This window comes from Setaria italica, chromosome II (assembly GCF_000263155.2).
Source record: "Setaria italica strain Yugu1 chromosome II, Setaria_italica_v2.0, whole genome shotgun sequence".
Taxonomy (NCBI): Eukaryota; Viridiplantae; Streptophyta; class Magnoliopsida; order Poales; family Poaceae; genus Setaria; species Setaria italica.
In genome coordinates, this window is record NC_028451.1 from 3,692,053 (window position 1) to 3,714,429 (window position 22,377).

At 48.3% G+C, this 22,377-nt stretch overlaps 4 protein-coding genes across 4 annotated transcripts; 2 read left to right on the forward strand and 2 right to left on the reverse strand.

Moving 5' to 3' along the window:
* Window positions 1–1,187: 1,187 nt before the first annotated feature.
* LOC101769811 (chaperone protein DnaJ) lies at window positions 1,188–2,787 on the forward strand. Its single transcript, XM_004955514.3, has 5 exons — window positions 1,188–1,503; window positions 1,631–1,718; window positions 1,796–1,866; window positions 2,009–2,065; window positions 2,198–2,787. Exons 1-5 carry the CDS (start codon window positions 1,360–1,362, stop codon window positions 2,354–2,356), a joined length of 519 nt encoding a protein of 172 aa, XP_004955571.1. The 5' UTR covers window positions 1,188–1,359; the 3' UTR covers window positions 2,357–2,787.
* Window positions 2,788–8,770: 5,983 nt separating this feature from the next.
* Window positions 8,771–12,808, reverse strand: LOC101770216 (2-oxoisovalerate dehydrogenase subunit beta 1, mitochondrial). The gene is made up of 13 exons (XM_004955515.4): window positions 12,374–12,808; window positions 12,052–12,163; window positions 11,780–11,815; window positions 11,281–11,340; window positions 10,908–10,965; window positions 10,704–10,801; window positions 10,334–10,423; window positions 10,170–10,238; window positions 10,006–10,092; window positions 9,467–9,562; window positions 9,270–9,347; window positions 9,074–9,160; window positions 8,771–8,991 (listed from the first exon to the last, which is right to left on the reverse strand). The coding sequence occupies exons 1-13, from the start codon at window positions 12,562–12,564 to the stop codon at window positions 8,956–8,958; spliced, it is 1,098 nt and encodes a 365-aa protein (XP_004955572.1). The 5' UTR covers window positions 12,565–12,808; the 3' UTR covers window positions 8,771–8,955.
* Window positions 12,809–14,829: 2,021 nt separating this feature from the next.
* On the forward strand, window positions 14,830–17,163 carry LOC101770610. The gene is made up of 7 exons (XM_004955516.3): window positions 14,830–15,299; window positions 15,729–15,783; window positions 15,921–15,995; window positions 16,082–16,173; window positions 16,445–16,526; window positions 16,625–16,708; window positions 16,816–17,163. Exons 1-7 carry the CDS (start codon window positions 14,968–14,970, stop codon window positions 16,933–16,935), a joined length of 840 nt encoding a protein of 279 aa, XP_004955573.1. The 5' UTR covers window positions 14,830–14,967; the 3' UTR covers window positions 16,936–17,163.
* A 158-nt stretch (window positions 17,164–17,321) lies between these two features.
* LOC101771014 lies at window positions 17,322–21,589 on the reverse strand. The gene is made up of 9 exons (XM_004955517.3): window positions 21,458–21,589; window positions 20,934–21,010; window positions 20,709–20,832; window positions 20,546–20,610; window positions 19,875–20,333; window positions 18,972–19,520; window positions 18,655–18,867; window positions 18,259–18,405; window positions 17,322–17,978 (listed from the first exon to the last, which is right to left on the reverse strand). Exons 1-9 carry the CDS (start codon window positions 21,486–21,488, stop codon window positions 17,760–17,762), a joined length of 1,884 nt encoding a protein of 627 aa, XP_004955574.1. The 5' UTR covers window positions 21,489–21,589; the 3' UTR covers window positions 17,322–17,759.
* Window positions 21,590–22,377: the final 788 nt, after the last annotated feature.

Below are 22,377 nucleotides of genomic sequence, written 5' to 3' on the forward strand. Positions count from 1 at the left end.
AATACGTCAGTTGGTAACAGGATTTTAGTATTCAGTGTGGATATCTTATCCTGAATAGCTGACCTGTCATGCTGCAAAAGCTAATCAGCCAAAGCTTCAGCATGCCTCGTTCAGCGACTCTAGTATACCATTGTTTGATTTGAGATCTGCTAGATCTAAGGTACCTTAAAATTTTACACATCTCAAGGACTTCAAATTTTCAAAAGAAATTGGGGAGGTTTGATTCAGGAAACCGCAGCCTACTTCTTTTTAAAGAAAAACAATCACAGCCTACTTCTGACCCAAACAAAACATCTCTGTGGCCCAAACAAAACATCGCCGGCCCAACCTTGATGGCCGATAACGAATCATCTAGGCCATACAATGATACAACCTCTATAGAAGGCAAGATTCCCACAACGGAAGTATAGATGTCCATGCCCCCTGCTCCCCGTTAGTCCAGCACTGAGCCTGTTTTTTGCCCCCAAGCTAGCTCGGCCCAGCACGAAGTTCTTCGAGCCCGTGCTGACCCAGCCCGATAGCTCATGCCGGGCGTGGGCTGCCACCCCGGCATGACGGGCGGCCCAGCCTGGCACAATTTTAGGGTGCCGGCCCGAAATGACCCATTAACCACTCAACCTTATCCACCCCAATATACCATCTCACCCACGGTCCGCTCCTTGCCATCCTCCTCTTCCACTCAAACACCCCTTTCGCTCCCCTTCCTCTTCAACCTCCGCCTCCCCTCCTGCTTGTTGCCTCCCAGCCTTGTCGCCCCTTACCCCCACTGCTTGTTGCCATGCCCTTCTCCTCCGTGGCGGTCGCCCCGTACCCCCACCGCTTGTTGCCATGCCCTTCTCCTCCGTGGCGGTATGGGGCGGGCCGTGCTTTACGGGCCGGCTCAGCACGAAAAAAGCCTTGCAAGCCCGTACTTGGGCCAACGGTGCGGCCCGTGGGCCGGCACGGCACGGCACGACATGACGGGGCCGTTGTGACGGGCCAAGCCCAGCATGAAAAATAACGGGCCTTGCCGGACTGGGCCGGGCGGCCCAAATGGACAACTGCAATCGGAAGGGATCCCAATCTGGTAAATAGGCGCGAACTCCGGTGGCGAAGCCCGGAGCGGGCGCTCGAAAATATCTCGCCTCGGCAACGAGCTCTGGAACCTTCACTGGCCCCAACCCCCGACGACCAAAAAGGCAAAACCACACTCCCTCTCTATTTAGAGAGAGATATTTTTCTCACGCCCTCCCCGCGAATAAAAACTTTTCCAGCGTCCCTTTGAATCCATCCACCCATCGCTCGTCTCCCTCCCGAATTCGATGCCTTTGTAGCGCTGCCGCGTCGCCCCGCGCCGTCCGCCTGCTGCTGGGCCTTCCCATGGACGCCGGAGCCGGGGCCGGATCCGGCAATGCCTCCGGCGGCGGCGGCGGCGCGTCCGCGTGCTGCTACTACGCCCTGCTCGGCATCCGCAAGAACGCCTCCGCCACCGACATCCGCACCGCCTACCGGAGGCTCGCGATGGTGAGTTCCCCGTCCCCTGTGCATGCGCGCGAGCGCGCCGCCGGTGATTGATTGGGCTTTCCGTCTCTGTTTCGGTTTCCCGAACAGACACGCTGACCCGTTCCGATCTCTTGCCGTGGGCGCGCAGAAGTGGCACCCGGACCGGTGGGCGAGCGACCCCGGCGCGGCCGGCGAGGCCAAGCGGCGGTTCCAGCGGATCCAGGAGGCCTATTCCGGTAAGGCCGCACACGTTTGCTCTGCCCCGCCGCGGCTTGGCTGCACGGGATTTGATCGAATTGTTCGTTTGGCGCAGTCTTGTCGGACAAGGGGAAGAAGGCCATGTACGACGCCGGGCTCTTCGATCCCCTGGACGCCGACGACCAGGTGAAGCAGCCAAGCCTCTCTGTTCCGTTTCTTTTCTTCTCTCCTTGCCTATTGTCTCGTCGGCAACTATTTTGTGTGCGAATATTTTGTACCATACACCTGAAAATAAAACAAATTGCCTGCTCTGTTTTCGGACGGCCAGGATTTCTCCGACTTCATGCAGGAGGTGCTGGTGATGATGGATAACGTGAAAAACGAGGTAGGCGCAACCACCAACCGCTAGGATTAAACTAATCGTAATCCCAGTCGCAATTGTGCTCTGTTACACGCGCTTTCTCACCGGTGATGATGCCCTCTCTCTCTCTCCCTCCCTCCCGGCGGCGCCGTGCAGAAGCCGGACACGCTGGAGGACCTGCAGAAGATGCTGGAGGACATCGTGAAGGGCGACGAGGGGAGCCGCGGCGGCGGCGTAGGCTTGGGCGGGCGCGTGCCGCCGGACGGGGTGCGGCGGGCGCGCGTCGCGCCGTACCCGCAGCAGCAGCGCAGGTGACCGGCGCGCCGGTGTACGAGATGTACACGCGAGCCGACCAGAGGGAAAGATCAGCCAGCGAAGCAACGGGAAGCTCTGGAAAAGAAGAAAGGAAGAATAAAAATGGATTGCGAAGTCGGTGCCATCTGATGAGGATTGAAGGTAGCAGTCGATTGTGTGGGATTGGGCCTGCTGGGGCTCGGGCGCCGCTCGATTCCGGCCGCGCCGCCGCCGCAAGAAGAAGCTGGCGGACGCGTGGCCGGGGACTCCGATTGTTATCTCGTCCACATTTCGTGCCCCAATTGTCACTGGAATTCTTTGACTCTTCTTTTACTACGCTTTCCGCGTCGCGTTCCATCCCACTCGGTGGTGTGGAGAAATTTGTATTTTTGACACCCTAAACACGTGGTTTCGCAAAATTGACACCCTAAAGATGGACTTCGTAAAATTGACACCCAAAACGTGAACACCTTGATTTTCTTGACATTTTGCATTATTTAGTCATTTTATTTTTTATTTTCCATTTGACAGGCTAGTGCAATGACCAAATTGCCCTTTTGTTACCTGGTACGCTCGGTTGGGCAAATTAATCGCTGCCCAGGTCTTTTGGGCGCCGCCATTCCGATCTTCGACGCCATCGCGAGGAAGACGCGCGCCGAGTCCGGGGAAATCTGTCGCGAGGCAAGACGCCGTTCCAGCAGCTCGGAGTCCGGCGATCCCAGCCGGCCGCGACGAGCTCCGCTGCCTCGTCATCCTCGCTGCGTGTCGTGTGCTACCGTCTCCGGTGAATTCTCGGATTCGTTAATGGCCACCGGCGCCGACCAGCTGGCAACGCTGGCGTCTTCCGGTAACTAGAAAGGAGCCCTCGTGCCTGGCGCTCTTGTGATCTTGTCCTGTGCGGGACAGCCGGCGTGGCTCCAACTGTTCCCGTGTCACAAGTATGCCGCTGGGTGATGCTTCTAGTTTTGGCCAAGGATGTACTATGCAGTTGGAACGCTCACTTGTACCAGACCCTTCATGTGTCATCGCAACGTCGGAGATCCGCGGCTTGTTTGGGCACGCACGTCGGCGTCAAGATCAGCAGCGATGGGTATGGTCATGGCCGGAATTAGGATGAACACCTGGGGGGCTAAATAGTAGAGATTAAGGGCTAGAGCTAAAAATTAATGATGATTTGACGTTTTGTCTACAGCATTTTACAGGTAAAATCGGGTTCTCGGGGGCTCCAGCCCCCCGGATCCGCCCCTGGGCACGGCCGACCGGTGTTCTGGAGCCCTCCTGGATCCGCAGCGCGTACGAACGAAAGCGAAACAACTCTGCAGCCTGTAGTGAGTAGTGTTTGGTGCTAGGAAAATCGCCTGGTTGCGCAGCACCATCCATCATCAGGGCCACTTGCGCCTGCCCTTTTCCTCTACAGGTTGCCGGGAGCGGCCAGGCCAAGTCGTCGTCCGTATAGATGGCCAGATGGGTCAGGTTTACTGGACGGCTCGATACCCGGCACTAAAAAGCTCGGCACTAGCACGACCCGGCACGAGACGAATAGTGCCTGGACCAACCTGGATCGGGCCGGGTCTGGGCTGCCTCCCTGGCACGTTGGGTCAGCACGGGCTCAGCACGATTTTTGGGTCAGCCCGATGCTAGCCCGATACCCTAGCGACCCTCCTCCCCACCGTTGGATGAGCTGATGCTCCCCTTCCCAACCGTTGGATCGCACCGTTGGGGAGTCCAGTATATAAAATAAAAAATCTAACTTTTTACCCTCCTCCCCCTCCCCTAACAGCAGCCGCTGCCCCTCCCTAGCTCCCTCCCTCTCTCCCGATGCCTCCACCGTCGGTCCGCCACCCCTCCATCATGTGACGCCACCACGGCCCTCCCTCCCCTTACGCCTCCGCTCCGTCACGGGGCAGGAGGTGCACCTACTGTGGCCGGGAGGTGCCGCTGCGTGGCCTATTCGGATTGGGCCAAAACGGGTTAGTGTCGGGTGGTCCATCTGACCATCTGTAGTCATCTGAACCAGAGGATTTTTCTCCACCCACCGTTGATCGTTAGGCGTGGAGGGCTCGAGTCCGGAGCGTTCGGTGCAAGGCATTTCACCCGATCGAGCGGCGCGGGTTGTGGTGGCGAGGGCAGCCATGGAGGACTAGAGGAGGGGCGGGTGCCGTGGTCCAGAGAAAAGTCTTCACGAATGGAGGAGAGGGATGCGCTCATGGTCCCTGTCCGCTTCCGAAAGCGATGGAGCAGGCGGAGGGTTACGGGCCGCGGCCACCTGACTCTGGTTCGAGATAGTTCCTTCTTTCTTACCCCGACAGCTCGGCTGGCTACGAGGCCAGTTCTTGAATCCGTTAACCTCATGGCTCCTGCGGTGCCGCGACACGGTCACGGACGTCGAGAAGACGAGAACGCGGTCTCAGGCTTTGTTTATTGAGTGGTGTGACACCAGTGCTTTCCTTCCTGAAGTATCCGTGTACGTGAGAGAAAAATATCTGCTCGGCTGGAACAGTCCGGCCGGCACTGTCCTCACACTGAATGAATGAACGGACTGAAAGAAACAGGGGATCCGGAGTAGTATTCCACCCTCTCTGTTTTGGCGTCATCATAGCCCCGATTTGGTAAATTCGGGTCGATCCTCCTGCCCTTGTCCGCCAGCGGCAAGTTGCGCCGTCGCCGAGATGCTGATGCCACCGGAGCCGCCGCCGTCTGCTGCCTCTCGAATCCGCAGGGCTCTCCCTTGACGTCGATCTCCTCCGTTCCGTAACAGCAGCTGACGTGTGATGCGTGCCGTATATACGTCGCACTTGGTTTCTGCTGCAATTTTTGCCAAGCGTCTATCCGATTTTGCAAGCCGAGCCGCATGACGTTGCTGTCCATGTGAATGCGAGCTTTGCAATCCATGTGCGATCCACCTCGCGCGCTTTACTATTTTTCTGCTCCGTTTTGTGGTGTGCGCCTGTTGTTTCCGCCAGGGCCACGGATTGTCGGGTGCTCATCAGTGTGCCGCTCAAAGCAATTCTTCGGTTCAGGAGGGGATTTGCACCATTGATCCATGGGTCATATATCCAGTTATCCACCGCGAACTCATTTGGAAGAGGACAATATTGGAACTTGGTCGAGGAACTTCCAGAAATAATGTGTCTCGAACTGCAGGTGCCCATCGTTAATCGAGAGATACCTTATTCCCCTCGTCTATTTACTTTGTCCACTTAACCTCTAAGTAATCTCAAACTATTTCATTTGATCCAATCTACTCCTAATTAGATTTCTCTTTTTTTTCCTTCACGTGCAAATTGAATTTTAATTTCAATTTTTATCAGTTGGCTTATAACATGATGCGTTAGAAAAATACATTAGAATTTTTTATGATTACTTTTTGTACAATTTTGTATATCTAAGATTAATTTCATATTAAATATTCCTAACCTATGAAAATAACCATAAAAAATTTATAGTATAATTTTCTAACATAAGGCATCGTGTTTTGTATATGCTCACAAAATTTGAACTCAAAATTTAACTCATACACGAAAAAATAAAAAAGAGAGAGTAGATTGGACAAATAAAATAGTTCAGGAAAGTAAAGTGAGCCAAAACTTTGTTTGGGATTAAGCGGACAAAGTGGATAGGTGAGCAGAGTAAAATGGACTGCTGCCCACCGTGTCGCAAAGCATACACTTTTGGGAAGAATTATGTGAAAACCAATAAAAGAAAAAAGGGAAAAAAGAAACAATAACACCGCTACTCAATATAATCCTAAGCTGCTCGGTGTACGCGGATAAAAATTGAGAAAAATAGTTAGAACGGATAAATATTACTATACTTTCGAGTTTAATTCTGTCTCGTTACACATCACATTTTATATCGAGTTTCATTTTTGCATGGTACATAGTTTGAGCACATCTCTTATAGAATGTATGCCTTTGCCCGGCACGTACCAGGTACCCACGTCTCTTAACGCGAGCGCGAACGTCGAGGCGAGCGAGAGCTTGGCGAAGGCCCTGTCCACGTTGCCCTGGACGACGGGCTTCATACGATGTGCGCGCCCGTGCAGAGCGCGGGCGCCCAGCACGAGACGTCGAGCGCGCGAGCGTCCAGAACTTGCGGAGCCGGAGCGTACGTCGCGCGAGGTCCCCGTCCACGTTCCCTTGCCCGACGAGGAGATCCATACGATGGCGTGCTGATAGCGATGGAAGAACAAAACGCATCCAATTCGCCATGGGAGCGTCGACCGTCCACGCCCTGATTGCCGTGTCCGGCGGCAAGGCCACCCGCCGGCGAGCGGCGAGCAGCGAGCAGGCAAGCGAGGCCAGGAAGAGGAAAATGCTCCAGAGTAAACGCTAAGAGCGCCGGCGAGGCACCCGCAGCCGCCGCCTGCGTCACGAGAGAGACTTGTTTGTTGTCTCGGCGGTGCTAGGTCCCCACCGTCACCACGTCGTGCACTCGTGCTCTGTTGGACGCAAATCCCGAAAGCACGACGAGACGTGGACGCATCACCATAGAATGGCAGGTATGGGTAGCGCAAAGCTTTGGACTGGACGCGCACGCGCACGCGCACCAGATAGAATGGCAGACGCTGACATCGCCGCCGCCACCGCTGGCGGGGCGCGTGGTCATTGTGACCAGAGAGCGTCGCGGGGCATCGGGCGCGAGCCTCGTGCTGGGGTACGCGTCGCGCGCCGACGAGGCCGCCGCGTCGCTGCCGCGCGCCGTGTGGTCGCTCTTCGACGCCGCCCAATCCGATCCCAGCCGTGGAGACGCCATCGTACGGCTCAAAATCACTCCAGCCCGGACGGTAAACGATTTACCGTCCCCCCGGACGGTGAACGAAATACCGTCCGCCCCCTCGGTCGGTCGGTGGACGCCGGCGCCCGCGTTGGCGTGGCGTTCTCCTATACTCCGCGCACTGCTTGCCATCTCCGGCCACCTGCTCCGCTCTCAGGCGCCGGCGACGACATCAAGCACTGCCAGTCCAAGCTCATCCTCGTGCTCCTCTCCTCCTTCGGCGGGCCAGCCCGCGGCGCGGGCGCCGGGCAGCGCCAACTACTCCCTCCCTTCCCCGCAGTCTGCTGGAATCGTGCATGCTATCAAGGGCCACTGGTCACCAGATGAGGGAGCCTCGCTCGGGAACACCTCCTCTGCTCCGTTCCTGGCTCACTTGTTCCACGAGCCGAACAGCCCCCACTCGCACCGCAGGTCGCCGCCGTACAGCCGGAAGTGGATGCGGGCGAAGAGCCCCCCGTCTCGAGCGCCGCCGCCATGGGCGGGTCCGGTTACGCGCACCGCACCGTACGTCGCCGTCAGCGTCACGCCCGAGCCTGCCGCGCGGTACTGCTTGTTTGGCTGAACAGCCGCCTGGCCAGCTCATCGTAGTCTTCCGCGCCGCCCTAGTCGATGTACAAGTCGATGCCGTCGAGCGCCGCGTCGCCGGCGGGCTGCGGGAAAGGGAATGAGCAGTTGGCGTTGACCGCGCCGCCGGCTGGCTCGCCGGTGGAGGAGAGGAGCACGAGGATGCGCTTGGAATGGCAGCGCTTGACGTCTTCGCCGGCGCCGGAGAGCTGATCGGGTGGCCGGAGAGGGAGAGCCGTGCGCGGAGCAGAGGAGAACGCGCCGCCGTCGTGCCGCGGCAGCGTGCGCCGGCGTCCCCGACCGACCCAGGGGGCGGACGGTATCTCGTTCACCGTCCGGGGGGACGGTATTTCATTTACCGTCCGGGCTGGAGTGATTTTGAACCGTAGGATGGCGTCTCCACGGCTGGGATCGGACCTGGCGGGCTGTAGTGTGAGCGCTAGTTTGGGCCCCGCCAAGTGAAGGCCCGGTTCCCTGAGCCCATCACCTTGCTTAGGCCCGTAGCCTGCGTTGCCCGAGCTGCCGGCGCCGCCGAGGCAGACGCTGACATCGCCGCCGTAGCTGCCGCCGCCGACGCCGAGGCGGAGGCATCAGCACAGCCGCTGGCGGGGCGCGTGGCCATAGTGACCGGTGCTCGCGGGGCATCGGGCTCGCATCGCGGCGAGCCTCGTGCTGGGCTACGCGTCGCGCGCCGACGAGGCCGGCGCGCTCGCCGCATCGCTGCCCCGCGACGTGGGCCGTGTCCGTGCGGCCAGACGTCTCCGGCGATTCCGGCGCGCGGTCGCTCTTCGGCCGCGTTCAGCGCCGCCGGTGCGCACATCCTCGTCGCCAACGCCGGCGTGCTCGACGACAAGTACCCGTCTCTCGCCGCCACCGCCACCGAGGCCTTCGACCGCGTCCTCGCCGTGAACGTGCGGCTACGTGTGAACCTTTCGTACAGTAGGGTGGCATCACATCTTCTGCAGCTCTATAAAGGACTCAGTAAAAAATCTCAGTCCATGCTACGTGTGCCAGTGTGTGGGTGAGGCTAATAGGCTATGTCCTAGAAGATACGGCGCCAATGTTATTTCAACTATACTGATTGATAGGAGCCAGGCATTAAACATTTGCTTCTTGCAACTTTATTGCTGTAATGGTATTACTGAATAAGCTGTTTTTGGCCATGAATATGTTGACCAGAAATGTAGAGAGTGCATATGTACATATGAATGAGAACGAAGAACAGAGGCTTTATGTCTGCTAATCATGGAAAATGTGCGGCAGTAGCTTGGTCCTGCACTTCAGTAATTTACAGTTGCCTTTATGGCGTCCAGGACCTGCGATACACTTCCAGGGTTAGCCATTACAGCTTCATAGCGAAGTACAGCAAGCTACTGATCACATTGATCAGGATCCTACCTTGTTCTTTGTGGGCATGTAAAATGGTTCGTAGACGAGAGGAAAAGGAGTGTCGAGGCCGCAGACTCTCGCCACAGGAGCTTCTAGCTGCAACAGAGCAATCCAGGAATGTGACCGGATGAGCTTCAAGATTTTGTAACCAACCATTTTGTTTTCTTTTTTCCCCACTGAATCATGATATCTGAAGATATATTACCCTTTGGAAGCAGCGCTCGGCGATAGACGCAGCAATCTCCGCACCAAATCCCCCGGTGATTGGAGCCTCATGGCTAACCTGTTACAGCATTTTTTGAGGGGATATTAGCAGTAGTTTATGTACTGCCTAAATGATTTGGAGTTATTATTCCCTAAATGATAAATGGTGAATATAAACATGAGCAAGGAGCTACTTACGAGGAGCTTTCCAGTCTTCTTTACCGAGGCCTCTACTGTTTCCTTGTCCCACGGTATCAGAGTTTTCAGATCAATGAGCTCACATGATACCCCATCCTGCCATATATATACTACAGTGTCAGCCGTAGTCCAAGGAAAACTGAGGAACATCATGGAGAGATGGATATCAAAATTTACAGAAACAAATCAAGAAACTAGAAGGAAAACAAAAGTATCTTTTGCAGTTAATTTTGTCACTAAGTTCTCTTTTAAAAAAGAACCACGTCATTGCCAACTGATGCAGGCAACATCACTACGTCAGAATTGCCAGGTCACAATTTCAAGTTCCATTCTGATCTGAATTAGTGCCTAAAAGGAAAATCTTTCTTTTTAGATGAGCAATGTGATGTTTCATCCAGTGCTACTCCCATGGCATATGGTTCATATATAATCAAGTAGCAATAGTCTTTCTCTGTCATTGTTGAGTCCAAACAAAGTAAAGCAGAATATTTGGTTTTGTTAGACTTCACCCAAATCATAATAAGGTGGAAATAACTGACCTTTGCTGCATCTTCACAAGCTTCTTTAAGCACTGCAAGTTGAGCTCCCCAGCCAATAAGTGTTATATCACTTCCTTTCCTAATCACCTTAATAAGTATATAAGTAGCATAAGTACTTGGATTTAATGATGACCAATACAATAACGAGATAGAAATATACTCACTTCTGCCTGAGATAAGGGCAGCATATAATCCTCCTCAGGAACTTCTTCAACAGACAAACGATACAGCCACTAGAGAAAGACAGGAAAGATAGTTTTAGTCTCAGCAAAGCACAACAGATATTCAGATGTGCTGTTATAGAACTTAGTTTCTAAATTTTCTCCACCTTTGGCTCAAAAAATACAACTGGATTTGGATCTCTAATGCTAGCCAACAGTAATCCCTTAGCCTCGCGTGGACTTCGTGGTATGATAACCTGAAAGACTTCATTTTCTTAGTAGGCAGGACTATAGTAAAATGTACCTTAGATACACGTACACCCATAAGAAGAATATTCTGAGGCATAGATTTTCAGTTTTTTTCAAGACAAGAAAGTAACAGTCACAATTTAACTGCAACAAAGTATTGCTGCCACGGTTGAAGAGATGTTCAGAAGAATATCAAAGATGTATACATTCAGGAAAATGTTGGTTTGGCATTTTCTGGGAGAAGGATAGTAGTTCATGAAGGGAGTATGCTAGAGCCGCAAACTTAACCTTGAGTCCAGGAACGTGACAGAAGAAAGCCTCTGGTGACTGTGAATGGTAGTGACCACCATGCCCAACAGCACCATAAGGAGTTCTAATTGTTAAGCCTAGAAAAGACAGATATTCTGAATCAGAATCCAGCATGAAACTTGCAGTCCATCTGATTCCTGAAAAGGTGATACACCATTCAAAATGTTTAGAGAAAAGAAATACCTCCACAGTTAAATTCATTTCCACTCCGATATCTGAATTTAGCTGCTTCATTGACAATCTGCAACAAAAGTTGTATGAATTAGGTTATCAAACAAAAATATGCATTGAATTGGGCAATAATTTAAATTGGAAATAAACAACAGAGTTAAAATGAAGCTTTGCAAAAACTTCTGCAGAAAAAAGGATTTGATTCTGAAAAGAAAAATCATCAACAATTGTTGGGAGCAAAAAAAATAAGACAATACACTTCCTGAGATGGAGATAGTATCATGAGGTCCACCAGAGCAAGTTTATGAATGTACTAGTAACCATCCAGAATGACAAAAAAGAACTATGGTTGGCAAGACAATACTGAATAAAATCAGAGACATGCCTGATCAAAGGCTGGAAAGATATAGTCTGCAAACTGGATTTCTGCAATAGCTCGATTACCCTGCAAGAAAGAGGTAAATGAGCTTAAGCTTGTCTCAGATTGTTTCATTTTTATTCATTCATATATTAATGCAAAGAAGTTAGAAGAGAATAAGTGAATTGTACTTATACAGATAGCTCAAGCCTGACCGAGTGCCATAGCAAACTAGGATGATGTCATATCAAAAGGAAATCAGGTTCCAACATATTATATGCCATAATTACTATTTACTATCAAGGCGTTTGTATTGAAACATTGCATGAGGCCCAAAACCTACCATGGACTATCTAGTATTGAATAAATTAATTTCTATTGCACTTTGTTCGTGTTAAGGGTCCTCTCTTTCTTCTGTGTTACAAGTTGTGGTTTAAATTTACAAATACAATTATTCAAGGAGGGTTCCTCATACGGTTTATCATGAAATAATTACATAGAAGAGTTAAACATTGTGTGAACTCACCATTGCTGCTAGGCCAATAGCAAATCCAGCAATACCCTGTTGAGCAGAACTGATCAGTAAAATGAAGGTGCACTGACAAAAGTTATAACTAAGGGTAGATGCAGCCCCTAATACCGAAACAGATCAAAGTTCAGTAAAGCAATTTAGAATCAAGAATAGGGATATTCTTCCCAGAAATAAGTGGCTTCTCAGCCTGATCTCGCTACTGAATATTCAGATAGTACAGTAAAATTGGCATAAGCGTCAGCAAATATGCCAAGCAAAAGGCTCACCTGTTCACATAGCGGCGTGTTGAACACTCTGTTCTTGCCAAACCGGTCGGCGAGCCCCGTTGTGCAGCGAAAGACGCCGCCGAAACCCACATCCTCTCCGAAGACATAAGCACTGTCAGAAACGAAAGTCATATTCAGCTGACTGAACTGCGTACGGCGGATTGGAACTTTGGAACGGAGGAGATTTCATTTCGAAAAGTGAATTGGAATGCTCCGATGTTCAGGTTATCTGTTATCGATATGGGATTTTAACCGGGAGCTGAGCTGAAACTGGAGGAACAGAGGAGCGGATCGGGAAGCCGCCGCCGCCGGGCTCACTCACCGCGGGTCGGTGTCGAGGGCGATGTGGAGCGCCTGGTTGACGGCCGTGAACAGGTTCACCGGCTTCCCTCCCCCTCCCTCCTTCCGCTCCGGCACCGCTGTCCCCGCGCTCCCGCCGGAGAAGCACCGCCGCCCGACCTCCGCCGCCCAGCCCCTCCTCCTCCCGGCCTCCCTCAGCGCCCTCGCGGCCATCGACCCCCCAAGAACCGGACTCCCCGAGCTGAGCTGCGCTCTCCGGACAGCCGGGAGTGGGAGTAATTCGATTTCTTGGGCAAGCAGCTCACGACGCTGCTACTAGAGCATGCAAGTGTGCTAGCCTGCTGCTACTGCCTGTGCGTCTTGGACCCGCAGCTGCGAGTGACGTGGAGAGATAAGCTCGCGCCCATGCCGGCTCGCTTTCGTACCTGTCGCCTTGGACTCCCAACTCCGACCTACTAGAGGAGAGGAGGAGGATGGGAGCAATTCTATCACCGTTGTTGATTTCTTTATTGCTCGGTAAAATCGTCACGTTTTCTTCCATGTTCCTTTTCCTCGATTAGTCACGTTTGAGTCATGTGGATCACGCTCAGCTGATCCGATTGTTGCACTTCATTTTTCTTTTTAAGTCCAAGTACAAGTGGAGGGTTTTAGTGTTAGAAAGCATCGCATGGTATGCGTGTTTCGAGCTTGATCTCAAATAAAATATGAGCCCCGTGTAAACGAATAGGTTCTACTACAAGGACCACATGAGACATGTTTGTTACTGTAAGGATCGTAAGTTTGTAACCAATTGAGTTACCTCAATTCACACTAAATACTGTTGTAGAGCTGAAAATTTGTATTATAGATTTTGGGGAAAAAAAATCTAGCATACTGATTTTTTAGGAGTATGTTTTCTCTAAATTAGAATCTTTCACATTTCATAATTCCTCTGCTAAGCATGAACATAGACTAATGACTAAATGCTTAGAAACAAACATCATACACAGCTCCACCTGAGCAGAAGCTTCATATTTTTTTTTAGATCTTTAAGGTGGTCGCTCTGGCCCCATTGACTAATGTGTGTTTTTTAACACCCATTTAGGATACTAATAACTTCGGTTCAAATACATAAGGTCAAGACATCGGTACTCTACAAGGTTCCACTACATTTGCAATGTATTATTACAAAATAAGGTATCACAAAATACGTTTTCTATCTACATCATTATATATGTTTAGCCGGTGGTCAGGTGGGGCACTAGTTTTAAATTATTAGATGGAAATTGACATGGCTTAAGGGGGCGTTGCCCCCCCCCCCCCCCCTCTCCCCTATAACAAAAGAAAATTTCACTTCTTAACTCGCCACTGCCGGTGGTAGTAATTGTAAAACGACATTCATTTTTAATTGAAGTGAGTACACCATACAAGTGTCCTTAGATAGGTCATTGAACATCTTGGATCAGGTTTCAAGATTATTTTACTAAACCGTTAAAACAAGCTCACACCATACGACTATTTAAACATATTTTTTTAAAGAATTAAAACATACTTGTGTTTTTACAAAACATACGTCAAGTATCAGGTTCGATCATAAATATAAATCTTTTTATCTTTAATTTGATTACCGATATCTAAAATTCTATATAGGTTGTCAACACAATATTGACATTACAAGATTTGTTCTGACAAATTTTGTCAATATCCTGTCAAAAAATTCTTTCAAATATATAACTTATTTCATTTAAGATAGTATTTTTTATAGATATTGCTAATAAAAGCTAAAAATGTTTGACTAGAACAAACCTACATGTACCTATATTCATGATAAGAGTAAGCATGTTCGATGTTTGTACGTAATAATCAATTTTTCTGCTGTTCGTATCCCATAATTAGTTGCTGAGTATATATGGGTAGACACATAAAAGAAAATGATGCAGCCGATTACTTATTCTTTTCTTTATATAAGAATGAATCGGTTGTACACATTTTTCTTCAATTATATTATGTGGTTGCTACTTCCTAATAAATTAAAGCCGATAGGCTGATGATGATTTTAAGTTTTTGAGTAGTTGGGATCTGTTTGTCAGAGCTGTGAATCCGTTGCTAGTGCTAGGTGGTGGTTGTCACAAGCATAACATTTTCCCACTTGTTGATCTGTCTAACATGTACAACTTATTTCTCTAAAAAGATAGGATGAGGGCCCACTTTTATATGCAAAACCACTCTCTAATGAGTGAAAAAAGGAATAGTTTTCCTTTAAAAAACATAACATTTTTTAATTCAAGACGCATCATAGAATCCTAGTGGAATCTTTGCGATTTATGAAATGCCAAAATTCTGTAGTTTTCTCTTTATTTTCCTGGTTTTGGGAGTGAAGAAAAACCGCACTTTTTCCTTTAGGGAAAATGCCATAAAACAGGTAAAAAAAATTAGGAGAGAGAAAAGATATTTCTTGCATGCACTCGCAAGAACCAGTGGCTCTGGGCATTCTACCTCCCCCACACTCCATTCCAAGCTCTCTCTCTCAGTCTCTCTCCTACCTTCCAGCCAGCAAACAAACAAAACGGCAACAAAAAGATCAAACAAGCTCAACGACCCACTCGCCTCCCGTGATCACACTCGAGCGCGAGATCAATGGCGGCCAAGGTGGCGGCGCCGCTCGCGTTCCGCCGCGACGTGCGCGGCCCGCTCGGCCGGCCGCTGGGCTGCCCGAGCGGGAGAGGTATGCCGGGCGTGCTGTGCTGGAGCAGTGGCACCGCCGGCAGCAAAAGGCTCGCGGCGCCCGCGTGGCTGGCGCGGGCGCGCGGGAAGAACAGGTCCGCCGGCGGGCGGAGCTCGACCAAGGACGAAGCGGAGGAGGAGGAGGAGGCCGCGGAGGTGGTGATCGTGGACGCCGGGGATGAGGAGGAGTTCGCCGCCGACGAGCTGTCCGGGTTCAGGGGCCTGGTTCTTGATATCTCCTACAGGTAGCCGTTGTACAGCATTTTTTTTTGGTTATCACACAAATTGATCTTCATCCGAGATATAATTTGCATCATTTAATTTCTGGGTCCACATACCAGACATGTCCAGACTCCAGAGTTAAATATTTTCAGCAAAATATAGGTCACAAAAATCATCTAAAGTACTTTTGGGTCATTATAGCCTCGTAGGTAGCAACTCAAAATTGTGAAATCTTCTGAACATGTATCAAAAGTATCAACTCCTAATCTCCTATGGTTTAAATTTGATTGCAGTACTAGTGTTTCCTACTTTTCTTCTACCCTTTTGTGGCCTTTCTTGCTCCACTGTCCTTCCTTTAGAAGTTACAGATTTACTGCCTTTTATGTTTTACGAATAACTTCAGAGTTATTTCTGCACTGTGATCCTGAAGAGTTCTGAAACTGTGCCTGCAGGCCTGTCAATGTTGTTTGCTGGAAGCGCGCCATCTGCCTGGAATTCATGGAGAAGGTTAGCTTCCCTGATCACCACCAGATGCTTCATCTTTGTTCCATGTTCATCATTCAGACCCCTTCTATAATCAAATTGTGTGCATTGTTCTGTTGCAATTTTCGACACGTAATGCAATGACTGTGTTAGCTATGCAGGCCGATGTACTGGAGTACTACGATCAGACGGTCTCTTCGCCTAGCGGATCATTCTACATCCCTGCAGTTCTAAGGGTGTGTGTATGTGATATATATTATGGCTTTTGTTTCTTGAGTTGTTGGCATCATCCTTACCGTGATGTTTCTCTGTTGTTCTTCAGGTTCCACAGCTTCTGCAGGTTGTGAAGAGAAGAAGAGTCAAGCAGAGCCTTAGCCGTAAAAACATTCTTTACAGGGATGAATTCACCTGTCAGTGAGTACTGCATCACTGCTCAAGTTTTCACTAGCATTTCTCTTGGCATATTTGCAAACGTTTACAGGTTTTTTCGCAGAACAAGACATTTTTGTTCAATTTTCAAGTATTCCATTAGTTTTTTCCTTCTAATTTTGTCATTTGCGGCACTTTGCTGGACAAAGACAGATGATTTTTCGATGGGAGGAAGATTAGTGTTTACATTGCATTGGGTGTGAAGTTCTCTTTTTTCCCTTCTAGTGTTCAGATTTGATTCACGTAATCGCTGCAGATATTGCTCTTCTCGGGACAACTTGACAATTGACCATGTTATTCCGATTTCACGTGGTGGTAAATGGGAATGGGAAAATTTGGTATGCGAATCCAGTACTTCCACTATCTGCTCATTTAACCCGGGTTTATGAATCCTATCAAGGGAAAACAATGTTCATGTTTCATTTGAATTGTTCAGGTGACTGCCTGTTCAAGATGCAACTCCAGGAAGGGTCAGAAGACACTGGAGCAGGCAAACATGAAGCTGCGCAAGTTACCCAGGGTATGTGACGTTCTACCTTGCTGAATCCTGATCGCTCCAAGGTTCTGATCGGCAGCAACCAACTGTAAACATGGATGAACAATAATTCTTGGTGAATTGCGCTGCAGGCGCCCAAGGATTACGACATTCTGGCAGTGCCCTTGACAAAATCCGCATTCAGAACGCTGAAGAGGAGCCAGGGGTTGCCTGAAGTGTGGCTGCAGTACCTCGCTAGGCCGTCTCCATGACCAGGAGCTCCAGACCATATCAACCAGCCATCTCATTGTATATTACTAGGCTGTACAGCCAAAAGACTCAACATTCTCTTTCCTATGTAACTTCTGTACATGACAATAATTCTCAGTAGCACATCAAACTGAATCTAATATATTCATGGCCCGTTCTATGACAAATTCTGTACAAGTGAACATGACAACAGTCTGCAATAAAGGCCATGACAGGACTGTTTTGAGAAACATTATTAATCAAAATACATGCTCTGCCCATATGCAAACATTACAGATCATATCAAAATTGCCAAGCATTTAGTTTACAGGCATCCATAGTGAAAATACTTCGGATGGCAACAATAAGAGAGCAGACAATTGTAGACATTTTGCACTGTCATCCATGATTTTTCACATAAACAGACGATATGTAAATTGCTAGATTGAATTCCCAGAGTCATTTCAGGTTCTTACACCAGCCAACATTAAAAAAGAACTAAACTTGTCCAGAATTTAGAGGTAGGAAATTGAATTCAGAAACAGGCAGAAAGTAAATGAAAATACCTCCTCAAACCCATGATCCATCATTGGAAAACCCAGTTAATCATCCTTCTATTCCTAAATACCTGGTACGCCAGAACACAGACCACAACTATCACCAAACACAAGCAACTAGCTAAACCTCTAGCTCCTATTAACTATACTCCTAACTGCAAGCTATGGGGAAGAAGGGAAACAGGGACAAGAAATAAGCTTAATGGGATCTTGAATTGCCTCGAACCCAAACCCCACAACCTAGGTTTCGCCCCATGCCACCAGCAATGGCTGAGCTGATGACAAAAAAATTAACAGCCATTTGCATCTGCCAACTTCTCGGTTGCAGATTTCAGGTCTTCTGGGGCAACACCATTTCCTATCGCATCATTTTTCTCTCCAGCTTTGTCAAGTGAAGGCTCTTTGTTCAAGACATCAACCTCAACCTTGGTAAGTTCAGTTGATCCAGTCTCCCCCTTGAGGCTTTTCTTCTCTGCATCAGCAGCATTAGGCAGCTTCACATCGATGACCTAGAACCACACAATAGTATCAGCTAATCAAGTGATAATGGTGGGGTCATAAATGATCAAGCCTTTTATTTGAGAAACATTATGCATTGAGAAGTTACTATCTTTCATATCGAAACTAAGAAAGCAAAATAATATTTCAAGTTACACGCTCATGTACTCATATCAACACATGTGCATTCCAGAATTGTCAAAAACACATCAGGGCACATGCAGTTACAAGAAATGTATAACCATATACAGAGTATCAGTCAAAGCAGAGTCAAAGCAAACTTCTCCATACCTTCTTCAGCGACTGCTGCTGCTTTGCTTTCCTCTCTTGCATCATCTTCTCACGATTATCATAAAAGCCAAAGTCATCCAGTATGGATGTCTTGCAGACATGATCCTTGAAAATCTTAAGCACTTGAAGGCCCGGTTCAAGCTTCACCTGTGATCACCACAAAAGAACGCCAAAACCCAATGAAGCCAGATTCAAATAATCAAAAAGTAAATAAGTACCAAGCATTTGATTTAGAGCTAATTTTTGGCTGGTGTTATTCAGCATGCAATGAAACAAGCATCAGCATGAAAATATAGGTTGGCCTACTCAATTTCTATGATGAAGCTCTAACATGTGTTGTGGGCCCCAGATTGGGGTGATAAAATCAAATAGAAATTAACCAGCAATTCTTCTAACCTCGTGTGTATCTCTGCTGTTTGTCACAGGCTTGTTCTCATTGTTCTCAAGAATGATGTGCTTCAACAAGCTGTTTGGAACGTCCTTCACAATGTGCCACTTAACAGGGAAACAACCAGTCCACTTGTCCTGTTGCCAATGCTCCACTGTCTTGTTAAAATCAACACGACCCACCATCTCAGCGAGGCCAACAAACTGACCACTAGCATTCACCTGGAAAATGAGAACATGTTGCCAGCATAAGCACGTTGAATAATTTCAAACTACTAAGAGCATCATAAGTCAAGAGTTACTCTAAGCAGAAAAGCATTACTTACAGAGAAAAGAAGGAAGACAGGAGATTCACTTGATTTTTCTTTAGCCTCTTGATAGGCGGCATCAAGCTTCTTATTACCATTGGGAGTGCTAGCCCACACATTGTACTTGATACTTTTGTGGACGTCATCCTCACTGTACGATTTAATGATAAAGAATTTAGCCTCTGAGTATGTTTCCGCAAAGTCAGCCCGGTTATACTGATCCTTGGCAGCCTGTGAGCCATTAGTAGCTGAAACGTCCTGCTCTTTTGCAGGTACTTCGGTAGTAGCTCCAAGCCCCTGCTGAGTTTTGTAGAGGCCACTTCTTGGTCCTCTTTTCAGCTCATTAAAACCATCAAAGCTTCCATTGCCATAATAATAATACCCGTTATCTCTTCCTCTGGGCCTGTACTTTCCATCGTACAATGCATTCCAGCCACCATATAAACCAGAATTATACATGTGCGATCCATACCAAAGGCCACCATATGAGCTCCCATCGTACCCATATATTCCATTAGCTGAGTAAATCGATGGGGATCCCATAGGTGAAGTTGGTGTTTGCAGGCCCTTCAAGAAATACTCTTATGGTTAGAACTATGTAAACTCTAATACAGTAAATCCCAGCAGCTGCCTGGGATCACTGGATCAGGAAACACAACCACTACAGAACCTAGAGGGCAGTGCAACTCAATGCAATGCTGACCCCGCACTGATAACTAACAGACTCATGGAAGAGGATTCACGACCCAACAAATTAACAGACCTTGACCGAGAACAAGAGAAGCTCATGAGTAAGATTAACCAGAAATACACCAATAAAACATTTGAACCAAAATAAAGTCAGCCTATGGAACAACAACTCTATCTTGAATGGACTGAACTAAAACAATTTTAGTAAACACCAAGAACAACAAAGCTTACCATGAGATGAGGATACTGTCTTGTGTTTTGATTCCTAGACTGCCCCTTGGTTTTAGCATTGGAAGCAGTCGAATTGCGATTGCTGGGAAGTTTTTGCTGCTTGTCAGAGAACATCTCGCTACTGTAATATGGATATGCTGACCAGTTAGTCTGGTTCTGGTAGCTGCCAGAACGCCCATTAGATCGGCCATATGAGCCATTGGAAACTGGCCGGTCTGACTTCAGGGATGGGTTTGAATTTTTCAGACTTTTGGCACCGTCGATGCCATTAGTGGAAACATCTGCTTGTGGTGATGGAGCTAGCTTTTCACTTTTAACATTGGAAGACAGCTTAGCAGTGGAATTCTGCTGCTTGTTGTATGTCGATGGGTACTGGTAATTCTGAGACCCATAAATCTGACCATCATGCCCCAAAACACCATATGGAGCATAGCCATAATACATGTCAGCATAAGCACCCTACACATTTCAATGAACATAGTATTATTACCAATCCATTTACACCCAAACACATGGAAATCAGGAAGATTGTTCAACTGAATTCAGTCCAAAGTTCGAACACATGAAAATCCAGAAGACTATTCAATAATCTGAATGCATTTGAAAGTCCAAACACATGACAATCAGATCCTTAGGTCCCTAAACTAATCAAATAAAGAAGATTCACTCACAGAAGTTGGTGTCTGTGCTCCATCATGGCTCAAGTATGTGGAGTAATCCCCCCAGCCACCATATGCTGCAAATTATCAAACAACAAGAGTATGAACAAACTGTTTGCATAATGTTTCACTACAAATTCAAGCACTCAACACTAAGAGCCGAAAAGACAATTACCTCCATAGGCGTAAGCCGGGTAAGCACCGTAGTACATGCTTGCGTCCTTGTAGTCCTGCACCTGTAGAGTCTCCACCCCCGGCTGCAGGCCCCCAACGGCCGCCGCCACGCCCTTCGCCGGAGCCTGAAACAACATCGCATCAAACAAACCAGCCTAAATTCCAATCCACCCACACACAAGTCAAGGATCAGTTAGTGATCGGAGAAACTCGCGTGGAAACTCACCTTCTCCTTGGTCGTCAAGACGTCGCCGGCGTCGGCAGTCGTGTCCAGAGCCAGCTTCTGCAGCAAATCCGTAGCCTCTGGAGGAACAAAGGTCAAGGGAAACCAACAGCAAACGCATCGGGAAATGGATTTCACCGCTCAAATCATGCTCCAACCAAAGAAACACGCATGAATCACATCACCGAAAGGGCAGTAGCCCCAAACATCCAAAAAAAAAATCCATTTCTTCACCAAACATTAGAACATCGATCCCGAATTCAATCGCCACGGCCAGGAACGCTCCGAACCACACGAACCGGAGGATCAAACGACCCAACCACCCCGCCTCACCCGGAAACAAACCACGCACAGGGCCCAAAAGATTCGAACCTTCGATGAGCAAAACCCCTCAAAAAACACCGCGAGAGCAAAGGAGGCGCGAAAGCCAGATACCGCGAGATCCGCGCGAGAATCAAGAACCCTGAACCGAGAAACACAGGAGAGCGGCGGAGAAAGAGCGGAATCACAGTAGGGTTTAAGGATACGGTCGGCGGCGGCGGTGGCGGCGGCGGCCATGGTGGGAGGGGCTTGCTAGGGTTTGGGTGGGGGGCAAGACGGGGAGGGGGGAAAAGAGAGGGAGGGAACCGAGAGGCCGCTCTTAAATAATTAGCGGCCCAGATCTGATCGCCCCTATCATTATTAGCCTTCTATATTATCCTCTTCCTGCCTCTATATTTTTTCCCTTCATTCACAGGAAAAATATTATTGGTGATGGATATTTTTACCCACAACTTTCATTTTAAAGATGGAAAATCCCATTATAATATCTTAGTTAAGTAACTATGTTGTAAACGTGTATGTTTACATATATTCTAAATATATTTAATTTAATTAATATAATTTTTGTTTATTACGAAGAAAATATATTGTAACACGTCACACGGAATCCATGACTCTGATAGGATCATGAAAAGTCTTTCAGTTTATGGGCACCCAACCACAAGGTGGAAAGTTCTAGAAGTATTGTCAAATGTACTTTCCTAGTGCATTTGGACAACAATTCAAAATTAAGAACAAATTTTAATTCGGCATTTTGATCTCCCATCATACCCAAAGGATGATTTAAGATATGGAGTACAGCAGTGTCCTTTTAAACCTTCAGTCAAACTTGATGGCCACCTCTCTTGTTTACCAGCATCTGGCCCCCCGTTGACTAGTCAACTCGCTTGGCCTGGAAGCATCTGTATTGGAGCACAACAAATGTGACTTCCACAGGATCACTGGCACCTCAAACAACAAGATACTTTCTTTTAAAAAATAAAGATTATTTACTTTTCCTCAAATTTGCGAAAATTAATCTTTATTTTCCCGTGAGACAAATATAGCATAGAGTAATACAATTCTCACATGAAGAAGGGGAGTCCTTTTTAGAAAAAAAAAAAGAAGAAGAAGAAAACGGCTTGCA

Bases quoted from the DNA above. Each gene is read 5' to 3' on its own strand.
- LOC101769811 (XM_004955514.3), top strand. From the start codon at position 1,360: ATGGACGCCGGAGCCGGGGCCGGATCCGGCAATGCCTCCGGCGGCGGC. The intron at 1,504-1,630 runs GTGAGTTCCCCG...GTGGGCGCGCAG, and splicing joins CCTACCGGAGGCTCGCGATG to AAGTGGCACCCGGACCGGTG. The intron at 1,719-1,795 runs GTAAGGCCGCAC...CGTTTGGCGCAG, and splicing joins GATCCAGGAGGCCTATTCCG to TCTTGTCGGACAAGGGGAAG.
- LOC101770216 (XM_004955515.4), bottom strand. From the start codon at position 12,564: ATGGCCGCGAGGGCGCTGAGGGAGGCCGGGAGGAGGAGGGGCTGGGCG. The intron at 11,341-11,779 runs GTGAGTTCACAC...TCTTTCTTGCAG, and splicing joins CTATTGGCCTAGCAGCAATG to GGTAATCGAGCTATTGCAGA. The intron at 9,348-9,466 runs GTAAGTAGCTCC...ATGCTGTAACAG, and splicing joins AGAAGACTGGAAAGCTCCTC to GTTAGCCATGAGGCTCCAAT.
- LOC101770610 (XM_004955516.3), top strand. From the start codon at position 14,968: ATGGCGGCCAAGGTGGCGGCGCCGCTCGCGTTCCGCCGCGACGTGCGC. The intron at 15,784-15,920 runs GTTAGCTTCCCT...TTAGCTATGCAG, and splicing joins GCCTGGAATTCATGGAGAAG to GCCGATGTACTGGAGTACTA. The intron at 16,174-16,444 runs GTGAGTACTGCA...TAATCGCTGCAG, and splicing joins AGGGATGAATTCACCTGTCA to ATATTGCTCTTCTCGGGACA.
- LOC101771014 (XM_004955517.3), bottom strand. From the start codon at position 21,488: ATGGCCGCCGCCGCCACCGCCGCCGCCGACC. The intron at 20,611-20,708 runs GTAATTGTCTTT...GATAATTTGCAG, and splicing joins CCCGGCTTACGCCTATGGAG to CATATGGTGGCTGGGGGGAT. The intron at 17,979-18,258 runs GTATGGAGAAGT...GTGTGGTTCTAG, and splicing joins AGCAGCAGTCGCTGAAGAAG to GTCATCGATGTGAAGCTGCC.